General features: G+C 53.0%; 4 protein-coding genes across 7 annotated transcripts; 3 read left to right on the plus strand and 1 right to left on the minus strand.

Annotated features, from left to right (window-relative positions):
• The first annotated feature begins 107 nt into the window (after positions 1–107).
• Positions 108–9,022, plus strand: GINS4 (GINS complex subunit 4). Of its 3 annotated transcripts, none has more exons than XM_015883131.1 (8): positions 108–244; positions 435–521; positions 692–805; positions 1,259–1,356; positions 2,017–2,105; positions 2,350–2,440; positions 2,525–2,628; positions 7,737–9,022. In XM_015883131.1, the coding sequence occupies exons 1-7, from the start codon at positions 152–154 to the stop codon at positions 2,619–2,621; spliced, it is 669 nt and encodes a 222-aa protein (XP_015738617.1). In that variant the 5' UTR covers positions 108–151; the 3' UTR covers positions 2,622–2,628; positions 7,737–9,022. The 3 variants fall into 3 exon arrangements, with proteins under 3 accessions (XP_015738617.1, XP_015738619.1, XP_015738620.1); XM_015883133.2 differs by having other exon boundaries at positions 7,747–7,859; XM_015883134.1 differs by lacking the exon at positions 7,737–9,022 and adding an exon at positions 3,610–5,923.
• LOC116652397 (protein phosphatase 1 regulatory subunit 3C-B-like) lies at positions 7,753–9,022 on the plus strand. The gene has a single exon (XM_032448866.1). It carries the CDS (start codon positions 7,780–7,782, stop codon positions 8,644–8,646), a length of 867 nt encoding a protein of 288 aa, XP_032304757.1. The 5' UTR covers positions 7,753–7,779; the 3' UTR covers positions 8,647–9,022.
• A 108-nt stretch (positions 9,023–9,130) lies between these two features.
• Positions 9,131–17,788, plus strand: GPAT4 (glycerol-3-phosphate acyltransferase 4). Of its 2 annotated transcripts, none has more exons than XM_015883126.2 (13): positions 9,131–9,206; positions 10,587–11,479; positions 13,993–14,062; positions 14,330–14,627; positions 14,785–14,859; positions 15,246–15,335; positions 15,452–15,545; positions 15,770–15,885; positions 15,991–16,046; positions 16,238–16,323; positions 16,585–16,713; positions 16,795–16,874; positions 17,409–17,788. In XM_015883126.2, exons 2-13 carry the CDS (start codon positions 11,315–11,317, stop codon positions 17,515–17,517), a joined length of 1,368 nt encoding a protein of 455 aa, XP_015738612.1. In that variant the 5' UTR covers positions 9,131–9,206; positions 10,587–11,314; the 3' UTR covers positions 17,518–17,788. The 2 variants fall into 2 exon arrangements, with proteins under 2 accessions (XP_015738612.1, XP_015738611.1); XM_015883125.2 differs by lacking the exon at positions 9,131–9,206 and adding an exon at positions 9,789–10,026 and having other exon boundaries at positions 17,409–17,776.
• A 2,417-nt stretch (positions 17,789–20,205) lies between these two features.
• NKX6-3 (NK6 homeobox 3) lies at positions 20,206–22,270 on the minus strand. The gene is made up of 3 exons (XM_015883075.2): positions 21,662–22,270; positions 20,819–20,988; positions 20,206–20,746 (listed from the first exon to the last, which is right to left on the minus strand). Exons 1-3 carry the CDS (start codon positions 22,038–22,040, stop codon positions 20,516–20,518), a joined length of 780 nt encoding a protein of 259 aa, XP_015738561.1. The 5' UTR covers positions 22,041–22,270; the 3' UTR covers positions 20,206–20,515.
• Between the last annotated feature and the right edge of the window lie 271 nt (positions 22,271–22,541).

The following is a 22,541-nucleotide window of genomic DNA, read 5'->3' on the forward strand; positions in this document are numbered from 1 at the left end:
GTTTTGATGCTAAAAGCACATCCACAAGGCCTAGCAGGGCCGCACTGCTGCACCCCCTACGGCCGCCATTTTGTCATGGCTTGCGCCTGCGCTAGTGCAGAACATCCGGGTCGCGCTGTGCGCCTGCGCAGTGGAGCGGCGGCTTGTTGTAATGGCGGCGGCGGGCGGTGAGGAGCCGGACTCGGACGATGGCAGCGAGGAGCTGGTTCTTACCCCACTGCAGCTCATCCGCAGCCTGGAGCAGGTAGAGCGGGACAGGGATGAGCCCCGAGGGGACTTTTAGACCATCGGCAGCTGGAGCTGTCCGAGGAAGGAGCGGGGAGGATGACGGTCAGGCCTGTGGGCCCGCTGGGCGGGAAGGGGCGATGTGGGGACGGGGTCCCGGTGGTCGGTAGGAACTGTGTGGGCCTTTATCACATCGTGCTTCCTCCTAGGCCTGGATGAACGAGAAGTTTGCCCCCGAGCTGCTGGAGAGCAAACCGGAGATCATTGAGTGCGTGGTGGAGCAGCTGGACCACATGGTGTGTGCTATGGAGGGGGTGCTCTTCTGACTATTTACAATGCTTGTTTGCTGAGCATAGCGTTGGGAAATTCACTTTTTATTTCCCTTGTGAGCTAATCGGGCTTCTTGCTCTCTATTTTTATTGTTTGCTGTTTCAGCCTTTTCAGTTTTCTTTGCCTTTCTTTGCAGGAGGCAAACTTAAAACGGGCAAAGAAAGGAGACCTGAAGGTCAGCATCCACCGCATGGAGATTGAAAGGATCCGTTATGTGCTCAGTAGTTACTTGAGGTGTCGACTTGTGAAGGTAAATACTGTACAGAGCATAGGGAAGCTTTACTTCAGGAGTGATTCCTGTTTTATTATCTACTGCTTTAGCAAGGCACTTTGTTAAAGATCCCCTATCTCACTATCTACAGTGCAACCAAAAGGATTTCATCCCCTGGGCGTGCTTTTCTGTTGTGGAGAATCACAGTATTGCTGTGATGTTCTGTTATAATGGCACGTTTTTTTTTATCTAAGCCAAGGTGCATGATCCTCCTGGGTCCTGTCACATGCACCCATGCAGCTTTAAGACCCCATCTGACTGTATTGTTACTAAGTCAGAAGCAGGTAATTTGGGTAGGCTTGTGTTTACTGCATACACCTGTTCAGGAGAGGATCACTTGTAAGGGTAGTCTCTGGGGGATTTTAGGTACTGAACTACTGGAAAGTTGGGTTTTAATCTTTTTTTTTAATCTCATTTTTCTTCCAATGACAGATAGAGAAGTTTTTCCCACATGTGCTGGAGAAGGAGAAATCTCGAGCCAGAGGGGAGCCTTCCATTCTATCACCAGAGGAGTTTGCCTTTGCTAAGGAGTGAGTGGGCTTTCAGTGCATCTCCCTCCCTTTGCATGGGGTACAGAACTGAACAGCTCTTAAGCGTTAGACAAAGTTGCAGTAAGATTCAGGTGTTCAACGTTCCTTATGGACATGGAGGGGAGTGTAAAGGTGGTAACAGAGGATGGTTTAAAGGTGGCTAATATAAAGATATTGACCAAGATGGTGATAAATAGTCAAAGGTTATTAGTAAAGAAAACTCACCAATGTCGATGCCTGGACCAGATAGCTGAGGCAGACTCCACTGGGGAGCAATCTCCAAGAGATGCTGCCTCAGAGGTGGTCAGCCCTTAAATGAGGTCTCAGAGGGGGTGGAGTCGAAGTCCACCCCTTCCAGGAGCACAGCTCCATTACTCTCACCTGTGCTCCCGCAGCTGACCCAACACTTGCCTCAGCTAATTAATCAGTGGTTCAAGCTGTGATTTCCCATACAAGAGAGCTAAAATGAAACAGTTCTTGTGAGTCTGTGGTATACTTAGCATCTGAGCCAGTTATTTCTGTGGGTTGTTTGTAACTGGATGACCAGGAGGTGTCACCTGTTGGCACTTTTGAGCAAATGCTCTCCAGGCAAATTTGTGTTTGACTTAATCAGTAAATGCTCCAATGTTGGGGGGGTTTGGTGTTTTTTTTTCCCTTCAGGTACATGGCAAACACCGAGACTTATCTGAAGAATGTGGCCCTAAAGCACATGCCACCCAATCTGCAGAAAGTGGCTCTCTTAAAATCAGGTGAGTACAGACAGACTACAGGCAGTCTGGAAAATTATTGCAAATGAGGTATGGAGAAAGCTCTGAGCTCACGCTAGCCACCTCCATCTGCTTTTTTCTTAAGCTGGGGCAATGCAGACTACCTCTGTTATTCCCTTTGTTGGCAATGCATTTGTTGCCCCTAGTACTCCTTTCTTCACTGAGCATTCTGCAGAGGAACATGAGTGAGTGCTGAGTCTGTACTCCAAATCTGTTGTATCTGCAGTCCCGAAACCCAACCTGGACTCTTTTGTGTTCTTGAGAGTGCTGAAGAGACAGGAGAACATCCTGGTTGAGCCAGAGACTGATGAGCAGAGGTAGGTGGTCCTTCCACACCCAGTGCATTTGAACAAGACTTGTTTCCCAGAAGCAGCTTAACACCCTGCACCTGCCTCTTTCAGAGAGTACACCATTGATCTGGAGGAGGGCTCACAGCACCTGATCCGCTACAAGACCATTGCCCCACTGGTGGCCTCAGGAGCAGTGCAGCTCATCTGAACAAGTGGTGAGCACTGAGGTGGGGCTGTGCTGCCTCCTGGGTATGGCCCAGGCCCAGCTGGAAGGTGGCAATGAAGGAGTCTGGGCTGGGTGCCCCACAGGGTGTGGCTTGGAGAGGACTGGCTAAGGGTAGCAGCAGGGCTGGGAGGTGCATCTCTGAAGGCATTCAAAGCATTCAAGTAAGCCAACAAGACATCTTTCCCTCTGCATTTGCAAGGGGCTTATTCCCCTCCTTCCCCCCCACATAAACAAGCTCTTGCTTGCTTATGACACACATTTGGAATTCAGCCAGGCTCTTTTCTCCCACTGTTGCAGAGTGAGGGCAGTCTGTGTCATAGCACTCACTCACAGGGCTTTGGCTGAGCCCTTCCATAGTCTCTTTGGAATCCCAAGGGATGGATGAGCATAGGCAGCATTTCACGATATCTCAGAGTGGTTTGACAGCAGACACGTACAGAGCACATATATCTTCAGAGGTGAATAATGCCTTTGTAAATGCAAGGGTGCACTTTTTTAAGGTGCACCTTACATGTATGTGTTCATTCTTGCCCCAGTTTAGCACTGTAAGATTAGGCTATAAGGTGAAAATTGGCTGATGGAACAGTGTGGTAACTTGTTGGGTAAACTCCACCTTTCCCCATCAGCTTTGATCTCATCACAGCCTGTGCAACTTTGGGTGTTGTGCAAGTGCCCAATTGCTCTGAGCTGAACTGGAGGGATACTTCTGCACCACCTTTGCCACATGATCCATTGAGCAAAAACACACATGAAGGCATTTGCTGGCAGAGCAAATCTTGATTATCACACAAGGAGCAGGAAGGATTGGGAGCAAATTAAGGATGGAAACTACAACTCAGAACAAAGAGAATGTCGTAAGCAAGCAGGGGAGAGCCCTAGGATCATGTGAGAGATGCTTAACTCCAGCTTGTTAGCAGCAGCAGGAAGGGAGGTTGGAGAGTTTACCAAGTTTATCTCTGTCTTTCTCAAGGTATTGCCTGGAAAATGGCCATGAGCTTAGGAATTCAGATTGTCTGCTCTGAAGGATAGTTACACAGGCCAAACAGCAAGTCTCTTTTTCCTTGGAATGTCCCAAGGCAGAATTTACCTTGCAGATGGAATAAACTTTGTTCTGCCTGTGCAGTGTCTTTCCCAGTGTGGACACAGTTGTCCACAGCACCTTCTGACTTATCTAGAGAGAAGTTACAATGATGTTTTCTTTTTTTTTTCTGGTGTTCTGGCATTAGTAGCACTGTCCTCATAAAATTATATCTCAGATTTACCTGCAGTGTAGGGCTGGATTTGGAATTGCTTTCCTTTGTGCTGATAGTGGCTTTTCTTGCATGGTCCAAAGAGTGGGTGCCTACAGGAGCCTTGGGCATCTGTGTTTTCCCTGATCAGGCTGTGATTTGTACAGTTGTGGTGGAAGCTTTGGAAATGTCAAACAGCATTTTTAATTTTGTCACAATCCTTCTTAACTGAACAACCGATTCACACTTAGTAGGTCTTGAAAATGCCCATGTACAATTTGTATTTCATTCCACTGTTTTGTTACATGCACAAGCTTTGTATTGAAACCAAAATCAGCAGATTCTTCACTGATTTAAATGCTGCCATTTCACCTTTTGAAATTCTTGGATGTTGATCAACTCCAGTGAGGGGAATTGAAAGGCCTTCCTTCTTTTCTGGCCTTTTCTGACCCCCTTCTTTGGGCTGTCAGATTTCAGGGAGATTACAACACAGTTACAGCTAATCCTCAGGCTTGAGGCTGCCTTTGTCGGTGAACTCCAGGGCAAATGGGGCCCTTGATGCAGGATGGTCTGCATGATCAGCAGCTGAGGACTAGAAGAGCTCTAAGGAATACCGTAAGCTTGTGGTGCTTTCATGTTGCTTGGAATGGTAACAGTATGAGTTCAGCAGGCTTTCCCAAAACAGTCTCTTGCTGCAGGGTGAGAACAGGAATGGTCTTGATTTTTACCTTACCTCTTCTGTTTTGTATGGTATTCACACGACTTCCTCTAAGGCTGGCATGTTGCCTTTGATTTCTGCAGCAGAGCATTCAGCTCCGTGTGCGGGGGAACTTGGATCAATAGCACCAAGTGCTAAGTGACCAAGCTGACGGTATATTCGGGAAAGCTGCGGTGTGTAGTTGTTAGGATACCTTATTTAAGAATTGTGGTGACCAGTTTGACTAAAAAGAAGCAACTGTAATGATGGCTCAGGATAAAGCAGCTTTCTGCTGTGTGCTCCCCGAAGATCCTTTTTCCAGAGAATGTGGAGTTCTACTGCAGTCTCTGCTTGTTTGTAGTTTTGAGGGTGGAATCTGTCTGGTTACTTTGTGCTGAAACAAATGCTGCAGTAAGGGAGACAAGGAATTCCTTAATGTTGATTACACAGAGCAAAAGCTCCTTTTGCCCTGCTGACCTTCATGTATTTCCTGGTCCCCTGCTAGTACAGCCTGGTACCTCTCAGGTGTGGACAGACAGGCTCACCTTCCTTCAGGACAGGGCCTTCCTTGCACCATACTCTGTGGGGAACAGGCTGGTGCTCCCCTTTCACTGCCAGGCAGGGTGTGATGCAGGGCATCTTGCAGTGCGAGTGGCTTTGCGTGTGTGGTTTATAGTGTTCCTAATGAATCCATTTAGATAAAGTGGATTCTTTTTTAAGTATAGACATTAAGAGGAAGTTGTGTTTAATCCTTAGGAATCAGTAGCACACACCTCTGCCTGGCCCTGAAGAAAGGGCTTTGGATTGTACCCTGCTCACGCCTGTAGCTTAGGCAGCCTCACAGAGGTGACTGAAGCTCCCAGTCAAAGTCATTCTTAATCTGCTGCTGCAAAAACGTGCTCTAGAAGAGCCGCTTGAAGAATGTAAGACTTTCTCCTTAGCCCTATTTAGTTTGACTGAACAGTTGTCCAGGCAGCTTGTACTTGCCCTACAACTGCATCTCACGTGGCTGCTGCAACGTGAGCATTGGGGCCCATGCCCTGGTTCTAGAAGCCAAATCCTCACCAGAGCTGATTTTTCCTAGAGTGCTTTGAGCACAGCTCCTCTCTGCAGTTTGGCAGCCATCAAAATTATTGCAGGCTGTGCAGTTTACCACATGGGCTATTAGGCTGGAATTGGTCAGGCTAATAAGTGAGATTTGGTTTGTCAAGGAAGAGTTGCTTTTGGCTTGTACTTTTAGATGGAGGGGAAGACTCGTTCATCCACCTCAGTCTGTGCCTGTGATGAGAATGCACAGAGCAGCTTCTCTAGGGGCTGCTGTAGAGATTGGACTGAAATAAATCACCTGTTCTCTGTTCTTTCCAAGGTGTTGATAACTTTGGGTTTACTGTGCAATTAGCTCTAAATGCAAAGTGGATGGATGGTGGAAGAGGTCACAGGGAGGGCACTGGTTGTGAGTTGTGCTTTCATAGTTTAAGCCAGATCTGCTCTCCTGAGTGCAGGAGAAACGTGGAGTAAGTACTTATATTAGTAGGAACCCTTTTCCTTGTCTCTGTTGACTCCCCCAAGTCCCTGAAGGGGGGGAATATGTGCTGTCAGCCTGAGAGAACGTGATGAAGGAATGGTTCTCAGAAAGCAACAGGTGAGAACTAACAAATAGCCCATGCTGTATGTGACTATGCTTGCAGACCTGTGCAGTCCATCGCTACAGTGCGTGGAGGCACAGCCATGTGAAAACCTGTCTCTGGCATTTTAACGTGGGCTTTCACTGCCCTGGCTCACCCCGTCTGCTGTTCTGCTGGGTGACAGTCTATCCCAGAACTGAGAAATGTCTGTGTTAGAGCTGATATAGGGAAGCAATTGGAAATTCTGCTGGGAAAGTTTTGAGTAGTCAAAAGTCCAGAAGCAGACAGGTTATGAAAACCTGAGCAATAATAGCCCTGGTTCTGAGCAGGGGGGAGGGAAACAGTCAATTTGCTGTCATGCCTTTGGGAGATGATGTTTGAGTTTGTCATTTGGGCAGGTGCAGCCACAGTTACCTTTTGTAGGGGTATAGAATATTGGGGAATAGAATGTGGCTTGTCTTACACCACCCCTTCCTGCAGGCCCTGCCATACAAGTGTATCTGGCTCCTGGTTACCCCCAAAGGACTCTGTTGTGCTCCTCCCCATGCAGGAGTGTCTGACCAACAGTGACCTGAGTGCCACACATCCCTGTAGGGGAGAGCACAGCTTGGTGGCTCAGATGTTTTTTGCCTCCTGAGGTCAGGGCTGAATACAGGCTTCTCCCAGCCACGCACAGGATTCAAGTTTGCCATTGGAGTGAGAAGCATCTCACATTGCTCTGAAAGCATTTAGATCAGTGGCAATGGAAAGCTGTGTGTAAATACCGACAGATAGGTTGTGTCATGAGCTGATCAAGATCTGTGCTGTCAGCAGGAAAAATCAGGTCTGCTTAACCTAAATGGCCAGACAGCTCTGCAGGGATTAGCAGGGAGTGCAGGACGGGGTGATCTGGCTTAGGGTGACGGTCAAGGAGTCACATGTGAGCTACGCAGTGAAGGTGGTTTTGAATGCGGTTGTCAGTGACAGTGCCCTGCATTCAGTGTGGAGGGACAGAGGGAAGAAGCTTCAGAGTTGCGTTTTGACACAGCGAGTCCAAAGCCTGGGATCTTCCGTGCTCTTAGAAATAGATTTCAGAGTAAGTACTTGAAAAGAGATGCGTGGAAACGGTTCAAAGCTGCCAGCATTGAACACAGCTTGAGAGAAGGATGCTTTGCTTCCAGTAGTTTGTTTCGGGAGCGGCCCTGGCTGTGGGACCTCCTATGGGACCCCTGGCTGTGGGACCCCCGGTGTGGGGGGCTGCTGCGGCTGTGCCAAAGGAAGGGAGGTGGCTGGGGGGGCTGAGCGGCCGGTGCCTTCATTGGCTGCTCAGCAGCGCATTGTTGGCTCCCATTGGTTGCCATCACAGCCATGGGATGTCCCGGCTGCTCCCACGGCCCCATTGGTAGCACTGAGCCGGTGGAGGGAGAGAAGACGGGATGAGCTGCGGAGAGTGAGCGCGGGTGGGGAGGGTGGAGGGAAGGGAAGGGAAGGGTGCGGGCTGGGCCAGGGCTGCAGCCACAGCTGTCCAGCAACCAGGGCTCACTGCATGACCCCTCTTCACCTCCAGCCTTTTCCAGGTCTATAGCACACGAGCTGTCGCTCCCCCAGCCATGCCTGTGGACCTGGCCATGCGGCTCTGCCTGAGCCACTCACCCCCTATTCGAAAGCTGCTGAATTCCTACGAGGAGCTCCGGGGCAGCCGAGGACGCAAACCACTCCGCTCCTGTTTGAACCTGAAGAAGAGCGCAGATCATGAGCCTGAGTGGAGAGAGAGCACCAAGAGCTCCAAAAGTCAGAAGAAGAAGAGGGTGGTGTTTGCTGACATGAAGGGGCTCTCGCTGACAGCCGTCAGGTTCTTCTCCAAGATTGAGGAGGATCTCTGTGATTTGCAGCACGCCCTGTCAGACCTCACCTGCTTCCGGCCCAGGCTCAGGGACTCTCACTCAGAAGCGGGCAGGTATGTGCTGGACTTCCCACAACCCTCTGCAGACTATGCAACCTTCCGCAGCCGCCTGCTCAGCAACCTGGTCTGCCTGGAGAGCTGCGTGATTCAGGACCGTGCCCTGTCTGGGACAGTGAAGGTCAGAAACATTGAGTACGAGAAGAGAGTCCTCGTCCGCATCAGCTTTGATGGCTGGAAGAGCTTCCGAGACATGCCCTGCCAGTACATGCACAGCACGTACGGCTCTGCAGACGTGGACACCTTCTCCTTTGAGCTCTCCCTTCCCAAACCCTCCAGCTCCTGCAGGGTCACAGAGTTCTGCATCTCCTTCCGCTGTGGGCACAAAACCCACTGGGACAACAACCACGGGAACAACTACAGGCTCTACCACGTGGCTGCCGTCCGCCCACCCTCCCACGCTGTGAACAGCACCAAGGGGACTCGGGAGCAGCTGGGCACGTCGCGGGCTGCTGCCCTCATCCTGTCTCACCTGCAGAGCTGGCGGCACTCAGAGCCCCACGCCCCGTACTGGTAACTGGTAGGGAGGTGCTCTGGGGGCTGTAGGTCCCTTATGTCCCTACTTGTTACAGGGTCCTTGTGTGTGGATGGGGGCAGTGGCAGCTCAGGTGCAGTTCCCAGCTCCATAACCCCTCCTTGAGTCCAGCCGGGCTGTGCTACAAACAGCTGCTGGGCTTCAAAGCTGGACCTGCTCCATCATCGATGTGGGTGAAGCTGCTGGTGCTGATGTGACAGCGGGACAAGGCTGCAAACAGGCGGCTTCAGTGTGACCAGCGGGCAGTGCCTTGTTCTGCAGCCGGACGTGGCGGCTCGGGACGTGGCGGGTGGGTGCTGCCGCTCGGTGCCGCGTTGTGTCCGCGCTGTTGTGGTGGCAATAAAGTGAGCGCACGGTGCTGGCTGGGCTCTGCTTTCCGCGCCGTGTTTGGCTGCAGCGCCCCCTATCGGCGGGGAGGTGCGCGGTGCTGCTGCGTGCGCGCCCCCGCGGTGGGCGTGGTGACGTCATCGTACGTAGGGCGGGGACGTGGCGCGCACGGCGTGTGGCGGGGGCGGAGCCGGGCCCGGCGGCGGTGGCGGCAGGTGAGTGCGTGAGCGGCGCGGCCCGGCCCGGCGCTGCTCCTCCTCCTTCCTCCTCCTCCTCCTCCCCCGTGCTGCCCCGCTCCGGTTCCGGCCGCGGTCGGCGGAGGAGGAGGAGGACAGAGGGGCCGGGCCCGAGCCGCCCGCGGACCGTTACCCGGCTCCTGTATCGGGGAGCGCGGCCTCCTCCGTGGTGCGGGCCGCGCCGTAGCGCCCCCGCGCGTGGTGTGAGCGGCTCCGCTCCCCGCCCCTCCCCGCACACACACACACACACACACACACACACACACACACACACACAAAGGTCGCTGCCGGCCCGGCCCGGATTCGCTGCCCCGTGGGCGGTGTAACAGCCGCACTGGGGTGACCGCGGGGGGTGGGAGGGCGAAGCTTCGTACCCGGCACGAGGCCGGGGCTGCTGCATCGGGCCGAGTCGAGCCCCGCACGTGTCGGCTGGTGGGGCACGACGGTGACACAGGAACGTGGAACCGAGCGGGGCCGGTCGGACGGTGTCGGCTCCGGCGCAGTGTGTGCGTGCAGAACTGCTGCTACCAGGGAATCATCGCTTATAGAGGCGTTTGTGTTCCTTACTCTGTACATAGAGGGACGCAGAATGGTGCTGCCGCCGTTCCCTGCTCTGAGTTGAAGCACTGCTCCATCCCACCCTCAGGCTGACACCGTGCCCTCTGGCAGCAGGCACAGACAGCACCTGGAGGGAGCTCTGCCCTGAGCCGATGCTCCGAGCAGTGTTGGCCTCACGCAGACCTGTTCTGCCGGGTCATCCCTCGCTGTGTGCTGACCTTTGACTGCTCCCCGTGTCCCGGTGAGTTCCACCGTGGCTAATCATCATCTGCAGTAATTCTCCCCTTGGGCTAACTTCCTGTCATGCATTGTTTGTAAAGCTGCCCTGTGTAAGCAGTGGGTGAGCCACACCCCAGGAACCTGTGTACAGGGGTAGAGGAAGTGATTCCTTCCCAGGAATCCAGCACACATCTGGCTCCTTCAGCTTGGATTCCTCTGAAATGAGAGAGGTGGTGGTGAGGGCTCTGTCATTCACAAGGGTTTTCTGCTACTTCATTGGCTCTTTTCCTGTACGTGGGACCTGTTTAGTGACACTCAACATCCTGTACTTCAAAGTGGCTCTGGTCGCAGCTGCTCAGTTCAAGGTTTGTCTGGGAGGAAGTCACAGGACGTGTGTGATGGTGTGAAATGGGAGCTGGAGCACCAGGCTGGGGCTGAAGTGTCTCAGGAGCTGCTCGCAGTGATGTGTCCTCAGCCTGAACGCTGCCTTCGTGGTTCCAGCACCCACTGTCCTTGGCCTCCTGCCATTGACGTCTTTGATTGCATGACTTGTCTGACTTCAGTTTCTCTTTCCTCCTCTAGTGCTGTGAGTGCCTGGTCTACCAAGAAGCCAACACGCTATTTGGAGAGCTTTCCAGGGACGCGGGTTTCATTTGAGTCAGTTACAACTCATCCATGTGAGCGGATGCCAGGAGCCTCTGGAATTGAACTTGTCGCAGGCGTCATGTGAGGATCTGAGCCAGTACCTGTGTCCTCCTGGAAGGAACAATAATAGCTCCACATACAGTAGGCTCCTGCGAGTGCCAACTCCCACAGTCTCCTCCAATGCAGGCTCAGAGATGGACTTCATCTTGTCCCTGTGAGGAGGCTCTGCAGACTGTCAGCAGCCTGAGACAGATTCTACAGCCAGTGTCTTCAGAAGCTGCTCCTCAGCAGGATTTACTCAGCGGTGCTGTGGGGGTGCCTGTATTCACACAGTCGTTCTGGAACAGTACGCACTGCAAACCCATGGAGGATCCTGCCTGCACTCTCCATCTTCTTTGTGCTCCTTGACGTGCTCTATTTGAACTATCTGGGACTCCTGGCAGTATTTGCTTGTTTTCCCAACCTCTCTCCCAGATACTGTTCGTTCCCTCTCTCACAGAGCCCAAAAAGGATGTGAACTTTGGAATGGGGTCTGTGAGCAACAGCGGACTCAGTGAATGTGTGAGACTATTACTGAATAATAGGAGGACTGTTTAACTGCTGCAGGCAGCCTTCCTGTTTGGCTGCGGGGTCGCAAGGCACCAGCCTTGCTTGGGCCCTTCATCATGTTCCTTCTGCTCCCGTTTGACAGCCTAGTTGTCAATCTCTTGGGAATCTCCATAACTGTCCTCTTCACTCTACTCCTGGTTTTCATCATCGTGCCAGCCATTTTTGGAGTCTCCTTTGGCATCCGCAAGGTTTACATGAAAACATTACTGAAGATTTTTCAGGTAAGTCATGTTTTCAGCCTTTTCTGTGCTGAAGAGTGTTTACAGGGCTCTCATCAAGCGGATGAATGGTAGGAGGAGAAGCTTTTACCTTTCAGTAGAGCACAGAAGACAACAGAGGCGAGAGTATGGTTTGCTGTTAATGTGCTGGTGCCAGATGACTTGCTGCAGTCATCATACAAGACTTGCTCAGCCAAATGCAATTCATTGGACTTTTGTTCACAGGTTATGTTTTCTTTCTTTGTGGTTAAGGCTCTGAGTCTTCAAATGAAGTTGTAGGACAGCATAGCTCATAAGTATGCAAGTAGTACAGCAGTACCAGGGGATGTGCTGGGAGGAGGTGTGTACTTGGCCGGGTTGATCTCCGAGGCAAGGCTGAGTGCTGTCACAGTTGAATATGGAGGGAAGCCAAAAGGGGTGTAAGATGTGTAAGAGAGGAACTACAGTCAGTGGGCTGCTCATCTCCAGTATGTTCGGATGAAGCAAAAGCAGGCAGCAAGGTGGACCTTTATGTGCTGCAAGTGCTGGGCAGTCTGTAGCCAGAACGCAGAGCTCTCAAGTTCCAAAGTGCTGCCTGCTTATCTGCTGAGCCCAGCAGCCACAGCTGGACCCGCAGCCTCAGAGGACAGCAGCAGCGCTCACTGCTCCTCCGGGCACAAAAAAAGCCAAGTGGAATTTTCCAAGTTGGGGTCATGCTGTTCCTCTGGCTGCCTTCAGCACACTCATTTCTGGGCCATCTTAGCCAGCACCTCTCCTTGAGTCAAGACCCTGGAGAGACCAGGATTCTTGCAAAGTTCCCAGTAGATAAAACCCAAATCAACCCAAACCTGGCAGCCCAGGGAAAAGGAATAAGATAACACTGTGTGTAGTAGGGAAGTTTCAGGCTTTTAAATGTGATGTCCAAATTGCTCCAGTATTCAGTACAGCTGCTGCTCTAGGAACAGAGCTGGTCTCCTCTGGGAGCATCTGCTGGTTGGATGTCACAGCCCTGCAGCTTTGAGTCCTCCCAAAAGTTTGTGGTGTGAAGGGGAAGACCCAGTGCTTTGTGCTGTGCTTCATTAACACTGGTGTCTGAAGATCTGGTTTTCAATTTAGTGAACTGAGAGAAAAAAAAATTAATAAGAATTTTGGCTTATCTGAGATGGAACATTTTGTTTTACTGTAATTCTTTCTCTTTCTTTCATTCGATGAAGGAACATTTAATCTCAGCACATTTTGGTGTTCAATTTTGCAACTGTTTTTTTTTCTGAGAAGAAATCTATTTCAGCTTCCATCAAAGAACTTTTGTGGTGGGAGAGAGAAGTGCTCTGGCAGAATGGCTGATAGATTGATGTAAAGCTCAGTGGCTGGGCCTGGTCATTCAGAGCTGTATGAGGGGTGTTATTCACAATGTTTATCAAGTCCTTGAGGCCAGTGTTGGAAACACAGAACCTGAGTCTGGCAACCTGGGGGGCTGTGGGCCTGGGTTGGCAGCCACACACCTCTGCTGGTGGGGTGGGAGACCTGCCTGCTGCTTCCCATGTGGCAAGCTGGGTTTTCTACCACTGTGGTCTCTACTGTGGGGCTGGCAAGGAATGTGCCTTCTGTACAGGCTGCCCCACTCCTCTGTGGGTCAGAGCTTCTCTTCCTTCTCCTGGGATGGCAGTGTCTGGACAGTCCTGTGCAATCCTGCAGTTCCTTCTATTGGCAGAGGTGGCTGCCAGATGAGCTAGAAGCTCCACCCACAATTAGCGTTGCCACATCACTGCTTTCTCATCTAATAGTGTCATGGGTTGAGACTGAGAACCCTGGAGTTCCCAGTAGTTTCTGCTTCTTCGTGGGTGACTGATAGAGTAACTGGGGGTGTTTGTCTGAGGGTTCTTGCTGCTGCTGTTTTGGATTAACTACGAGCTGAGAAGCAGTAGGGAGGAATCCCAGCTCCTCATAGGCTGGCCTGATGTGCTTAGCAGCAGCCTGCAAACAGTCTCTGCTTTGAGTATGGAGGAATCCAGTAGTGGAAAATAGCTCTGGTCATGTTATCTGCCTGCTGAACTACATCACGTTCCAGCCCAGCATGCAGGATGCAAGGTCCATCTGGAGGCTGTGCCTCATGCAGCCACGTGCAATTGGCAGCAGCCTACTGGAGGCTGTAGAAAGTCTTGCTGTGCCATCTCACCACTGAGAACAGTTCCACCTCCTGGCTCTCATTCTTCCCCCGGGGCTCTGCTATGCAGAACAGTACACAAGTGTGTGCACATTATGTCTTTCTTAAGTGCTGGTTATCTTCCCATTACTCCTCTTGTTCCATTATACACAAATCTCTGCTGAGAAAACTTTCTTCCCCACCTGGTGTCTGCTTCCACTTCAATTCATCTGCACGTTTGTCACTTACATAGTTCTGTAAGGAAGCATCCTGCTTTCATCTCATTTGGTCCCCTTAAGCGTGGTCTTCCCCAGAAGCCACCTGTGAATTAGGAATAGTATCAAGAGGAACTACAGGCTTTGACAGTCTTGTTTGCTGTGTGTGTCTCTTGCAGTGGGCAACACTGAGAATAGAGCGTGGTGCGAAGGAGAAGAATCATCCATTATACAAGCCCTATGTCAATGGTAAGATCCTGCCATTCCTGGGGACATCTGAAATTCAAATTTCTGTGTGGTAAATTTAGTGTTTCTGATTGCTGAAGTGTGATGGGATGCCCTCTCCACATAGATGGATTGGCATTGGATGTGGAAAGGTCCAGTGCATGAGGCACTCAGGGCATGTTTCATGTCTAGGTAGTTGGGAGGGCTGGAGGAAGGTCTGCAGGAGTCTCCCTGGCCCTCAGCTCTTTCAGCAGTCATACTTTGCTCAGAGCTGCCTGTGGCTTGTTGCAGGTATCATTGCAAAGGAGCCAACATCACTGGAAGAGGAGATCAAAGAGATCCGTCGGAGTGGCAGTAGCAAAGCCCTGGACGCCCCTGAGTTTGAGCTCTCAGATATCTTCTATTTCTGCCGCAAAGGCATCGAGACCATCATGGACGATGAAGTGACCAAGAGGTTCTCAGCTGAAGAACTGGAGTCCTGGAACCTGCTCAGCAGGACCAACTACAACTTCCACTACATCAGTCTGCGCCTCACTGTGCTCTGGGGACTGGGTGTTCTCATCCGCTACTGCTTCCTTCTGCCCCTCAGGTGGGTGCTGCTGCAGGAACCTGCCTGTGGCCTGTTCCTGGTGCAGCTGGTCCCCCAGCTCACAGACCCCGCTTGGCATGGCTGGGAGAGACAGGTAATGTAATGGGCAGGGCCTCTGACCTGGATTTGCTTGCACATAACTTCCCTCTTTCTACAGGATAGCCCTGGCATTCACTGGCATCAGTTTGTTGGTGACTGGTACTACAGTGGTGGGATATTTGCCAAATGGAAGGTGAGTTGGCCTTTGAAAGGCCCTGTGCTGTTTGAGACCTTATAATTAGGGAGTTTTCCTGCAAGGCCCATCTCTTCCTCATGCTGCAGATGAGGCAGGTGGCTCTGTCATCTGTAGCCTGTTAGGAATGTATATCCTACTACTTTAAATAAAAGCATTAAGCCTGTGACAGAGCTCTCAGCCCAGATCTCTGAAAGGAGTAAAAGCAGAGAAGAACAAAGGCAAAAGTTTGGTTCTCATGAGATATGAATCAGGAAGCAACCAGCAAAACCCAGCAGGAGATGTGTTTATGTGAAGTCTCAGTGGGATCTGGTGAGCTCGGACAGCTGGGCTGAGTGGTCCCAATGTGGGCAGCTGGGGCTGATGCTCTCTGTTCTGGGCTGCAGGTGTAAAGAGTTCCTCAGCAAACACGTTCACCTGATGTGTTACCGGATCTGTGTGCGTGCCCTCACAGCCATCATCACCTACCACGACCGGTAAGGTAGCACTGTCTGCTACAGTGTCAGTCCCTCCCAGCTGCATCATGCTGAGCCTCTTGTAGGCCTCGCTCTTCATTCCTCTGCCCTAATCTGTGCCTTTATTTTGCATTTAGAGAAAACAGGCCCCAGAATGGAGGCATTTGTGTGGCTAATCACACATCCCCCATTGATGTGATCATCCTGGCTAGTGATGGCTACTATGCAATGGTAAGGTCAGCACCCCGGCTCTGCCTGCTGTTGTGTTACTTTCCAGCAAGCCTGACCTCCCCTGGGCCTTGCTGCATCTTTACATTTAGAGCCTGGAACTTTTCCTCTCAGCCTTACAAGAGCTGGGGTAGAAAGATGAACTTAACAGTGAAGCTGTAGGAGCTTCCTTGGCCTTCTATGATGTCCCCAGGTCTTGTAACTTATGTTTTTCTCACCCTGTTCAGGTGGGTCAGATCCATGGAGGGCTCATGGGTGTGATACAGAGAGCCATGGTGAAAGCTTGCCCCCATGTCTGGTTTGAACGTTCTGAGGTCAAAGACCGTCATCTTGTTGCCAAAAGGTTTGACAGCTTCAGGGGGGCTCTGGAGGCTGGGAAAGGGTTGGGCGCTGCTGTGTGGATTGTCAGCACAGCTCCCATGATAACTGGTGACTCTCTTCTTTTTAGGCTCACAGAGCATGTCCAGGACAAGAGCAAACTGCCTATTCTTATCTTTCCAGAAGGTGAGTTGAGGAGTTTTGCCAGGCAGGCACATGGTGGAAGAGGGCCCAGCAGCCCTCCTGTGTCTCATTTATGTTACACATGCTCACACACAGAGAAAGGTTTGGAGTGTCAGGGGCAATTACTGGATGCCTGTAGGTGTACAGCTCAGACTTCTGGACTGGCTTGCAAAGATTGTGCTTGTCTCTTACAGGAACCTGCATCAACAACACATCCGTAATGATGTTCAAGAAGGGGAGCTTTGAAATTGGAGCCACAGTTTACCCTGTAGCCATCAAGGTATGAGAAGGCAAATATTTTTACAGCAGAAATGGTAATCTGCTTACAAGGTCAGCCTTGATAGTCCAGTATTGGCACTGCTGGGGCACAACAGCCTGGTCCTCAGACCAGGACCTCAGACCATAGGATGTGGGGACACTGAAGTTGCTCCACATGCAGTGGGGGAGGGCTGGCCCTCATGGTTGGATTTGATGTAGAACTTGGACTCTCAGGGAAGTTGCACCCATTACCTGACGTTCATAAGCTCTCCTTCCTCCATAGTATGATCCACAGTTTGGAGATGCCTTTTGGAACAGCAGCAAGTATGGCATGGTAACCTACCTCCTTAGGATGATGACCAGCTGGGCCATTGTCTGCAGTGTGTGGTACTTGCCCCCAATGACCAGACAGGTAAGTAAGGTGAACCTGCCCTGTCTCATCTGCTGCCTGTTTGGCCTTTTGGTCTGTCTGAACAGTGTCATTTTCCTACAGTGTGATGAGGATGCTGTCCAGTTTGCCAATCGAGTGAAGTCAGCTATTGCCAGGCAGGGAGGCCTTGTGGATCTGCTTTGGTGAGTCTTGTCAGATATTTCTCCTCCCTGGTCTAGTGTTCTCTGTCCCTGGGTCCTGATACGTGTTTATAAGCTGCAGAGCTACATTTGTGTCTCGCACTGGGCGGAGTAGAGCTGTGTAGAAACGGATATCCAAAACTGCCCTTATATAGTCAAGACAAGCATCTAGACTTCTGTTCTGTGTGTTGTTGCTCTGGGATGCCCCAGTTCTTACTTGACATTGCTTAGCAAAGCATGTGAAGCTTGAGAACCTCCCATGTCAGCCATTGAGATCTTTGGATCCTGAGAGGTTGAGGGCCTCTGCTGGCAGTGTGCTGCAGTATGCTGGATGTGCTGAGCACTGTGCAGGGCTATGTGGGATATTCTTGGTGAAAGGAGCCGTCCCTGTGGACAGTCAACCTGCAGTGTGCCCTATCAACCTAAGGGACAAATGCACTCATCAGGCTGATGTGGAAGCTCCAGCCTGCTCGGAGCAGCCCCAGCCACAGTGTCAGTGTGTTCTTTTAGCTCCATTGTGAATGATTCTTTTTCTAGGGATGGAGGTCTAAAGAGGGAGAAGGTGAAAGATACATTCAAGGAGGAGCAACAGAAACTTTACAGCAAAATGATTGTAGGCAACCATGAAGACCGAAGCCGCTCCTGAGCCCTCTGTCTCCAGCACTGTTACTTGGCCAGAGCTCTCTGCCTCCGGGTCTTGTCTGAAGCAGCTCCATTTCTTTGGACTTTGGCTACTCCAGAGCTGTTTGGACTTATTCCTTCATCTCCTGGCTCTTCTTTCCTGGAGGCTCTATTACTGCCTAGAGTCTTCAGGCCCTGGGCAACTCTTGGCACAGATGCCTTCTTGTTACTGTTACAGTGAAGCCCCTTGCAGGGGCAATATTAAAATGAAACACTTCTGGTGTCATATGCTTCCATATGGTGTTTACAGGCCCAGGGGGAGGGTTGGTGTGTTGATGTGCATGTGTGTCAGTCACAAGTCTCCCACGGCACAGAAGCTGGTGAGCTGTGCTCAGATAAGCTGCCTTGACAACCAAGGGAAGCTTAGAAGCCTGTTCCTCTCCTGGCTGCAGCACAAAACGCGTACGGCTGCTCCAACCTCCAGGCTCATGAAGCTTTTCCCTGCCTCAGGTCCTTTGCACTGAGCCCCTGCTCTGGAGAGCCACAGGGTGCCCAGGTTGTGCCATGCCCCCTTGGTGCCTCTGCACTGAGTTACAGTCAGGCGTGCTGCACTGTGCTGCACATGAGCATTGCTGCTCAGTGGGGGCTGGGTCTCCAGGCTCCCATCGCACCCAGCACTCCACTTTTCCATGTCAGGGCATTCATTGCCTTTGGCTGTGCAAAGAGCTGCACGCAGAGGCAGGGACTGTGCCAGGATCAGACGCTGCCATGTTGGATGTCCATAGTTACCCTGCACCCAGAACTCAGACCTGGCCTGCATCGGGCCCCTGGCTCTGTTATAGGTGCTGAGGTGGCAGCAGCAGCCTGTGGCTCCTGGCTGCTTCCATCCTCCTTGCTGTGCTTGGGGCCATCTTCATGGTCCTGCTGCTGCTGGGATGCTGTGCAGCAGGCTGGGCAGGTGAGCAAGCACACATCCATCTTGCCTCAGCTCCCCCTCCGTGTGCTCCCAGTCAATATGTCTCTCTCCGATGGGAAAGTTAATAAATTTAGCTCTAGATTAAAAGTATTGATCATTTCATTTGTAAGCGATAAATAACCGGGGGGAGCGTGGGGCAGCCCTTGGGGTAGGGGCTGCCGGCCCCGGCAGCAGCAGCCATGCAGCCCGCTGGGGCCGGGGGCCCTCATATGCATTCTGCCCAGATGCTGGCATTGATTTGCTATTAGTCTCCCCACACCACCCAGTAGCACATCATTCCCGGAGCCGCTATTAATGGCCTTTTGATAAATAATCACTTGTAAGTCAATAAATTTTTATTAAACAGTGTGGCGCTTTGATTTATGAAAATCCGACGGGGTTTGTCTGGGAGAAAAGGGATGTGGAATTGAAGTGGAGCTGCCATCCATCTGCCTGCCAGCCCACCCCGCTCGCACTCACGCTCCCGAGTAGTGCCCGGTGAGGAGCACAAGGAGGGCCAGGGTCGTCGTGCTCGTACTCACCATGGGCCGGGCTCTGTGAGCCCTATGAGCTCCAGTGCTGTGCCATGGCAGCCACCAGCCATGCCACGTGGTTGGCACCATCTATCAGTGCTGTCTGCAGGGTGAGGAGAGCTGGAGGTGGGATTAATCCTGCACTGCAGCCCCATGAGCAGCTCCATGAGCAGCTCCGGTACATCCATGGGATGCTTTAGGGCAGCCAGGCTGTGACTGCGATTTGTCACTCCTGGGCTGCAGCCGGCCCTTTGCCACCTGCTTTATTTGTCTCCCAGCACTGACGTTGCATCAGACAGGTGTTAAACTACTTAATCACTTTAAAATTGTTTTAATTTTCTGTTTTCTATTGATCTCCACAGCACCAATTAATCAGCTCACTGGACCAGGCAGTTAGTACATTAAAAATTGTCAGCCACGTCGAGCAGCTTAGAAAATGTCAAAAAAATATCCCAGCAGCAGCCTCACACTCTGGCCACGCACAGAACTCTCCTGTACTGCAATGCCCAGGGGTGGTGCATGGCTCCACAGCCCTGCAATGGAGCAGCATCAGCTCAGGGGAGCCCAGGGGCCGCATGGTCAGGGGTAGCATTACACCTCCCATGTTTGCTGGGGTCGTCCAGCCTTTCTCAAGTCCCCACCAAAGCTGTCCGGGGTACCTGCAGAGCTCAAAGCGTGGTGGAAAGTAAGGACCTGGAGCTGAGTGTGTGCCTTGGGGCCAGGCAGGTGGGGGCCCAGTGTCAGCCTGCAGCATCCCAATCCCATAAGGGGGCTGCTGTGATGCAGGATATGCGCTGCTCAGGTGGGGACGTGAACACCAATGCTGCCTGCAGCTGCCAGGGGGGCCCCTGACATCACCTCCGCTCGTGTGCCCCACTGCCAACCACTGCACAATGGCCCAGCAGCTCCTTATCATTGCCTATTGATTTCTCCACCAGGACACCGCAGCACTGTTTGCTTGCACTTTGTCGGCTCTCAGCAGCCCCAGCAGCAGCCCCTTGGCACCTCAGGCAGCAGGGACAGGTGGTGGCCCTGTGCCATCAGCAAGCAGAGGCTGAGCCAGTGGCAACCAGGGAGGGCATGGCCACAGCAGTGCATGCAGCCTGCACCGAGCTGGGTGCAGAATGGGGGGGGAGGCCCACAGGCTGGCAGCAAACAAGCCAGGGCTATTGCTGTCGCATCAATCCTGCAGCCCCGACAGGTGAATGGGCTCTCACTCACACAGTTAAGATAAATTATATTTATTTGCTGCTAATAGGTTCCAACAAGAGGCCCTAATGAGTGACTTTTGGACAGCACTTCTTGCTACCAGCACACACCCAACCTGGGGAAACTCTGGGGAGGGCTCTGGGGACCTTCCTGCCCCTTACATGGCCCCCCAGCCTCAGTCCCTTCCCAGCCCGGCCTCTGGGGCACCTGGCATTGCAGACCCATGTAGTAAGTGCTGGGGCAGGGGCCTTTATTTCACTGCTGCTGTTCTCTGAGCCCTGGGCAGGAGCTGCAGTGGGTGCACAGCAGTACCCATTCCCAGGTGCTCAGCCACTGTGTGTGCCCAGCCCCAGCACGGAGAATGCTGCACGGTGCTTCCTCAGCAGCAGCCGGATCTTCTCATCGTCCGAGTCAGGGTCCAGGGGCTTGTTGTACTCATCATCCTCATTCTCAGAGGCTGCCCGCTCTCCACTGGAGCCCCCCGCCCGCTGTGATGAGGAGGAGGGCTCCAGGGCACTCTTCTTCCTCCATTTGGTGCGTCGGTTCTGGAACCAAACCTGCAGCCCAGCATGGCTGTTAGCAGCCGCCTGGCACACACCCCACACACCACAACACCCCCCTGCACTCACCTTCACCTGGGACTCAGTCATGCCAAGGGAATACGCCAGCCGTGCCCGCTCTGGCCCTGCCAGGTACTTGGTCTGCTCAAATGTCTTCTCCAGAGCGAAGATCTGATGCCCCGTGAAGGTCGGACGCGTGTGCTTCTTCTTGTGCAGGCTGTCAGTCAGGTGTGCAGGGGCTTTGGGACAAGGGCAGTGGGTGAGCTCTCATGGCTCTGGACAGCCCAATCCCCCACCCCTCTATGTCGCTGCTCTCCTCCAAAGTAAAACAACATCCTGGCTCCAACAGCTGGGACCTCATCGCGGGAGAGCCGTGTTACCTCCAAGGCTGGGCTCTGCACCTCCTGCTTGGGAGGAGAAACTAATTGCTGTACTAAGAAGGGAACAAGCATTAAGAGCAGCATGTGACTGTGGAGCCGCACTGCACTGGGAGCACCATGCCCGTGCCCCCCACCTTCCTAGGTGTGCAATGGGAAGGAAGACCTGCCTGACTCCACGAGCATCACCTGGGAAGGGGAACAGAGCTGCAGGCACTGAGCCAGAGCCCCCAGCCCCCGGGTGCTCCGTGAGCTCCCCATGAGCTAATGTCTGTGCTCACCCAGCACAGTCCCATCATGGCAGCAGTGTGCTCTGCAATGCCCCTGCCAGCTGCATGCCAGCCCAGCACTGTTCTTGTCCCTGGTGTTCACCAAGGGAGGCAATCAGGGGTTGGGACCCTCTGTGTAAAAGGTCCACCAGCTCCCCAGCCATGCCCCCCCAGCACATCCCCAGGTGTCAGGCTGTGCCTTGCACAAAGCAATAGAGGAGATGGGGTCCCACCAGCTGCCCCCCGCCCCCCATCCCCATACTTACGGCCACCACATTGCCGGCTGCCCTGCCAGTCGGGAGCCTCTGCCCAGCAGCTCCTGCCCCGTGGCACGTAATCGCTGCTGGCTTTAGGGAGGGCCCCCACCTGCGGCCCATAATAGACGCCTGGGGAGCTCAGTCCGTTAAATCCACCTGTATGGGGGTAGCTGGGCAGGAGGCTGCTGTTTGGAGTCGCTGTGGGCCGGCCGAGGATGTCGGAGATGCCGTGTGGGGTGCCGGCAGCCAGCTGGGCACCCAGGCCGGGGGGACCCAGCTTGTAGAAGGAGCTCTGCACCGAGTACTGGCAGACGGGTGCCTTGGTCTCAGGGAAAGGGGCCAGTGAAGGGCCGCTGAGCAGGAAGGTGCCCGGCAGGTTGGTGTCCATGGCTCCCAGACTGCCCTCAGAGTCCGGCACTCCAAGGGCATGATGTGCAGCCCATCCCTGTCGGCCTTGGGGCTACTGGCCCGTAGCGTCCACACCAGCCGACGCGTTGCCAATGGGCAGCCAAAAGGCTGGGGGAGCCACCCCGGGGGCCAGGGCTGCTGCAGCAGGTGGGCACGGCTTCGGTGGCGGCTGCCCCCGGCTGACCCCGCACCCGACGTGGCACCGGCACCGGGCACTCAACTTGAGCTTGGGAAGAGCCAACATTTCTCTGATAAAGACGAGGTCTATTAGAATACGGTGCTCCCATTGGCAGAGCTGCCTCAAGAGCTGGCTCCCATTGGTAAGATCTCCGCGGTCTCGATTTCCATTGGCTCAACTCACGAGCAACCCGGGATTGGCTCTGATCAGACAAATCGTGCTTTGAGAGCCGGCGGAGAACGAGCCGCCGCGGGGTCCGGGCTGCGGGATGATGCGCTGCAGCACCACGGGCGATGGACAGCG

This window comes from Coturnix japonica, chromosome 22, assembly GCF_001577835.2.
Source record: "Coturnix japonica isolate 7356 chromosome 22, Coturnix japonica 2.1, whole genome shotgun sequence".
NCBI classification, from domain to species: Eukaryota; Metazoa; Chordata; class Aves; order Galliformes; family Phasianidae; genus Coturnix; species Coturnix japonica.

Coding starts and splice junctions, on each gene's coding strand:
- GPAT4 (XM_015883126.2), top strand. CDS start 11,315: ATGTTCCTTCTGCTCCCGTTTGACAGCCTAGTTGTCAATCTCTTGGGA. Junction 15,336..15,451: donor ATCATCACCTACCACGACCG/GTAAGGTAGCAC, acceptor TTTTGCATTTAG/AGAAAACAGGCCCCAGAATG. Junction 16,875..17,408: donor GGCCTTGTGGATCTGCTTTG/GTGAGTCTTGTC, acceptor TTCTTTTTCTAG/GGATGGAGGTCTAAAGAGGG.
- LOC116652397 (XM_032448866.1), top strand. CDS start 7,780: ATGCCTGTGGACCTGGCCATGCGGCTCTGCCTGAGCCACTCACCCCCT.
- NKX6-3 (XM_015883075.2), bottom strand. CDS start 22,040: ATGGACACCAACCTGCCGGGCACCTTCCTGCTCAGCGGCCCTTCACTG. Junction 20,989..21,661: donor CAGCCGGCAATGTGGTGGCC/GTAAGTATGGGG, acceptor CTTGTCCCAAAG/CCCCTGCACACCTGACTGAC. Junction 20,747..20,818: donor TGACTGAGTCCCAGGTGAAG/GTGAGTGCAGGG, acceptor GCTGGGCTGCAG/GTTTGGTTCCAGAACCGACG.
- GINS4 (XM_015883131.1), top strand. CDS start 152: ATGGCGGCGGCGGGCGGTGAGGAGCCGGACTCGGACGATGGCAGCGAG. Junction 522..691: donor TGGAGCAGCTGGACCACATG/GTGTGTGCTATG, acceptor CTTTCTTTGCAG/GAGGCAAACTTAAAACGGGC. Junction 806..1,258: donor TGAGGTGTCGACTTGTGAAG/GTAAATACTGTA, acceptor TTCCAATGACAG/ATAGAGAAGTTTTTCCCACA.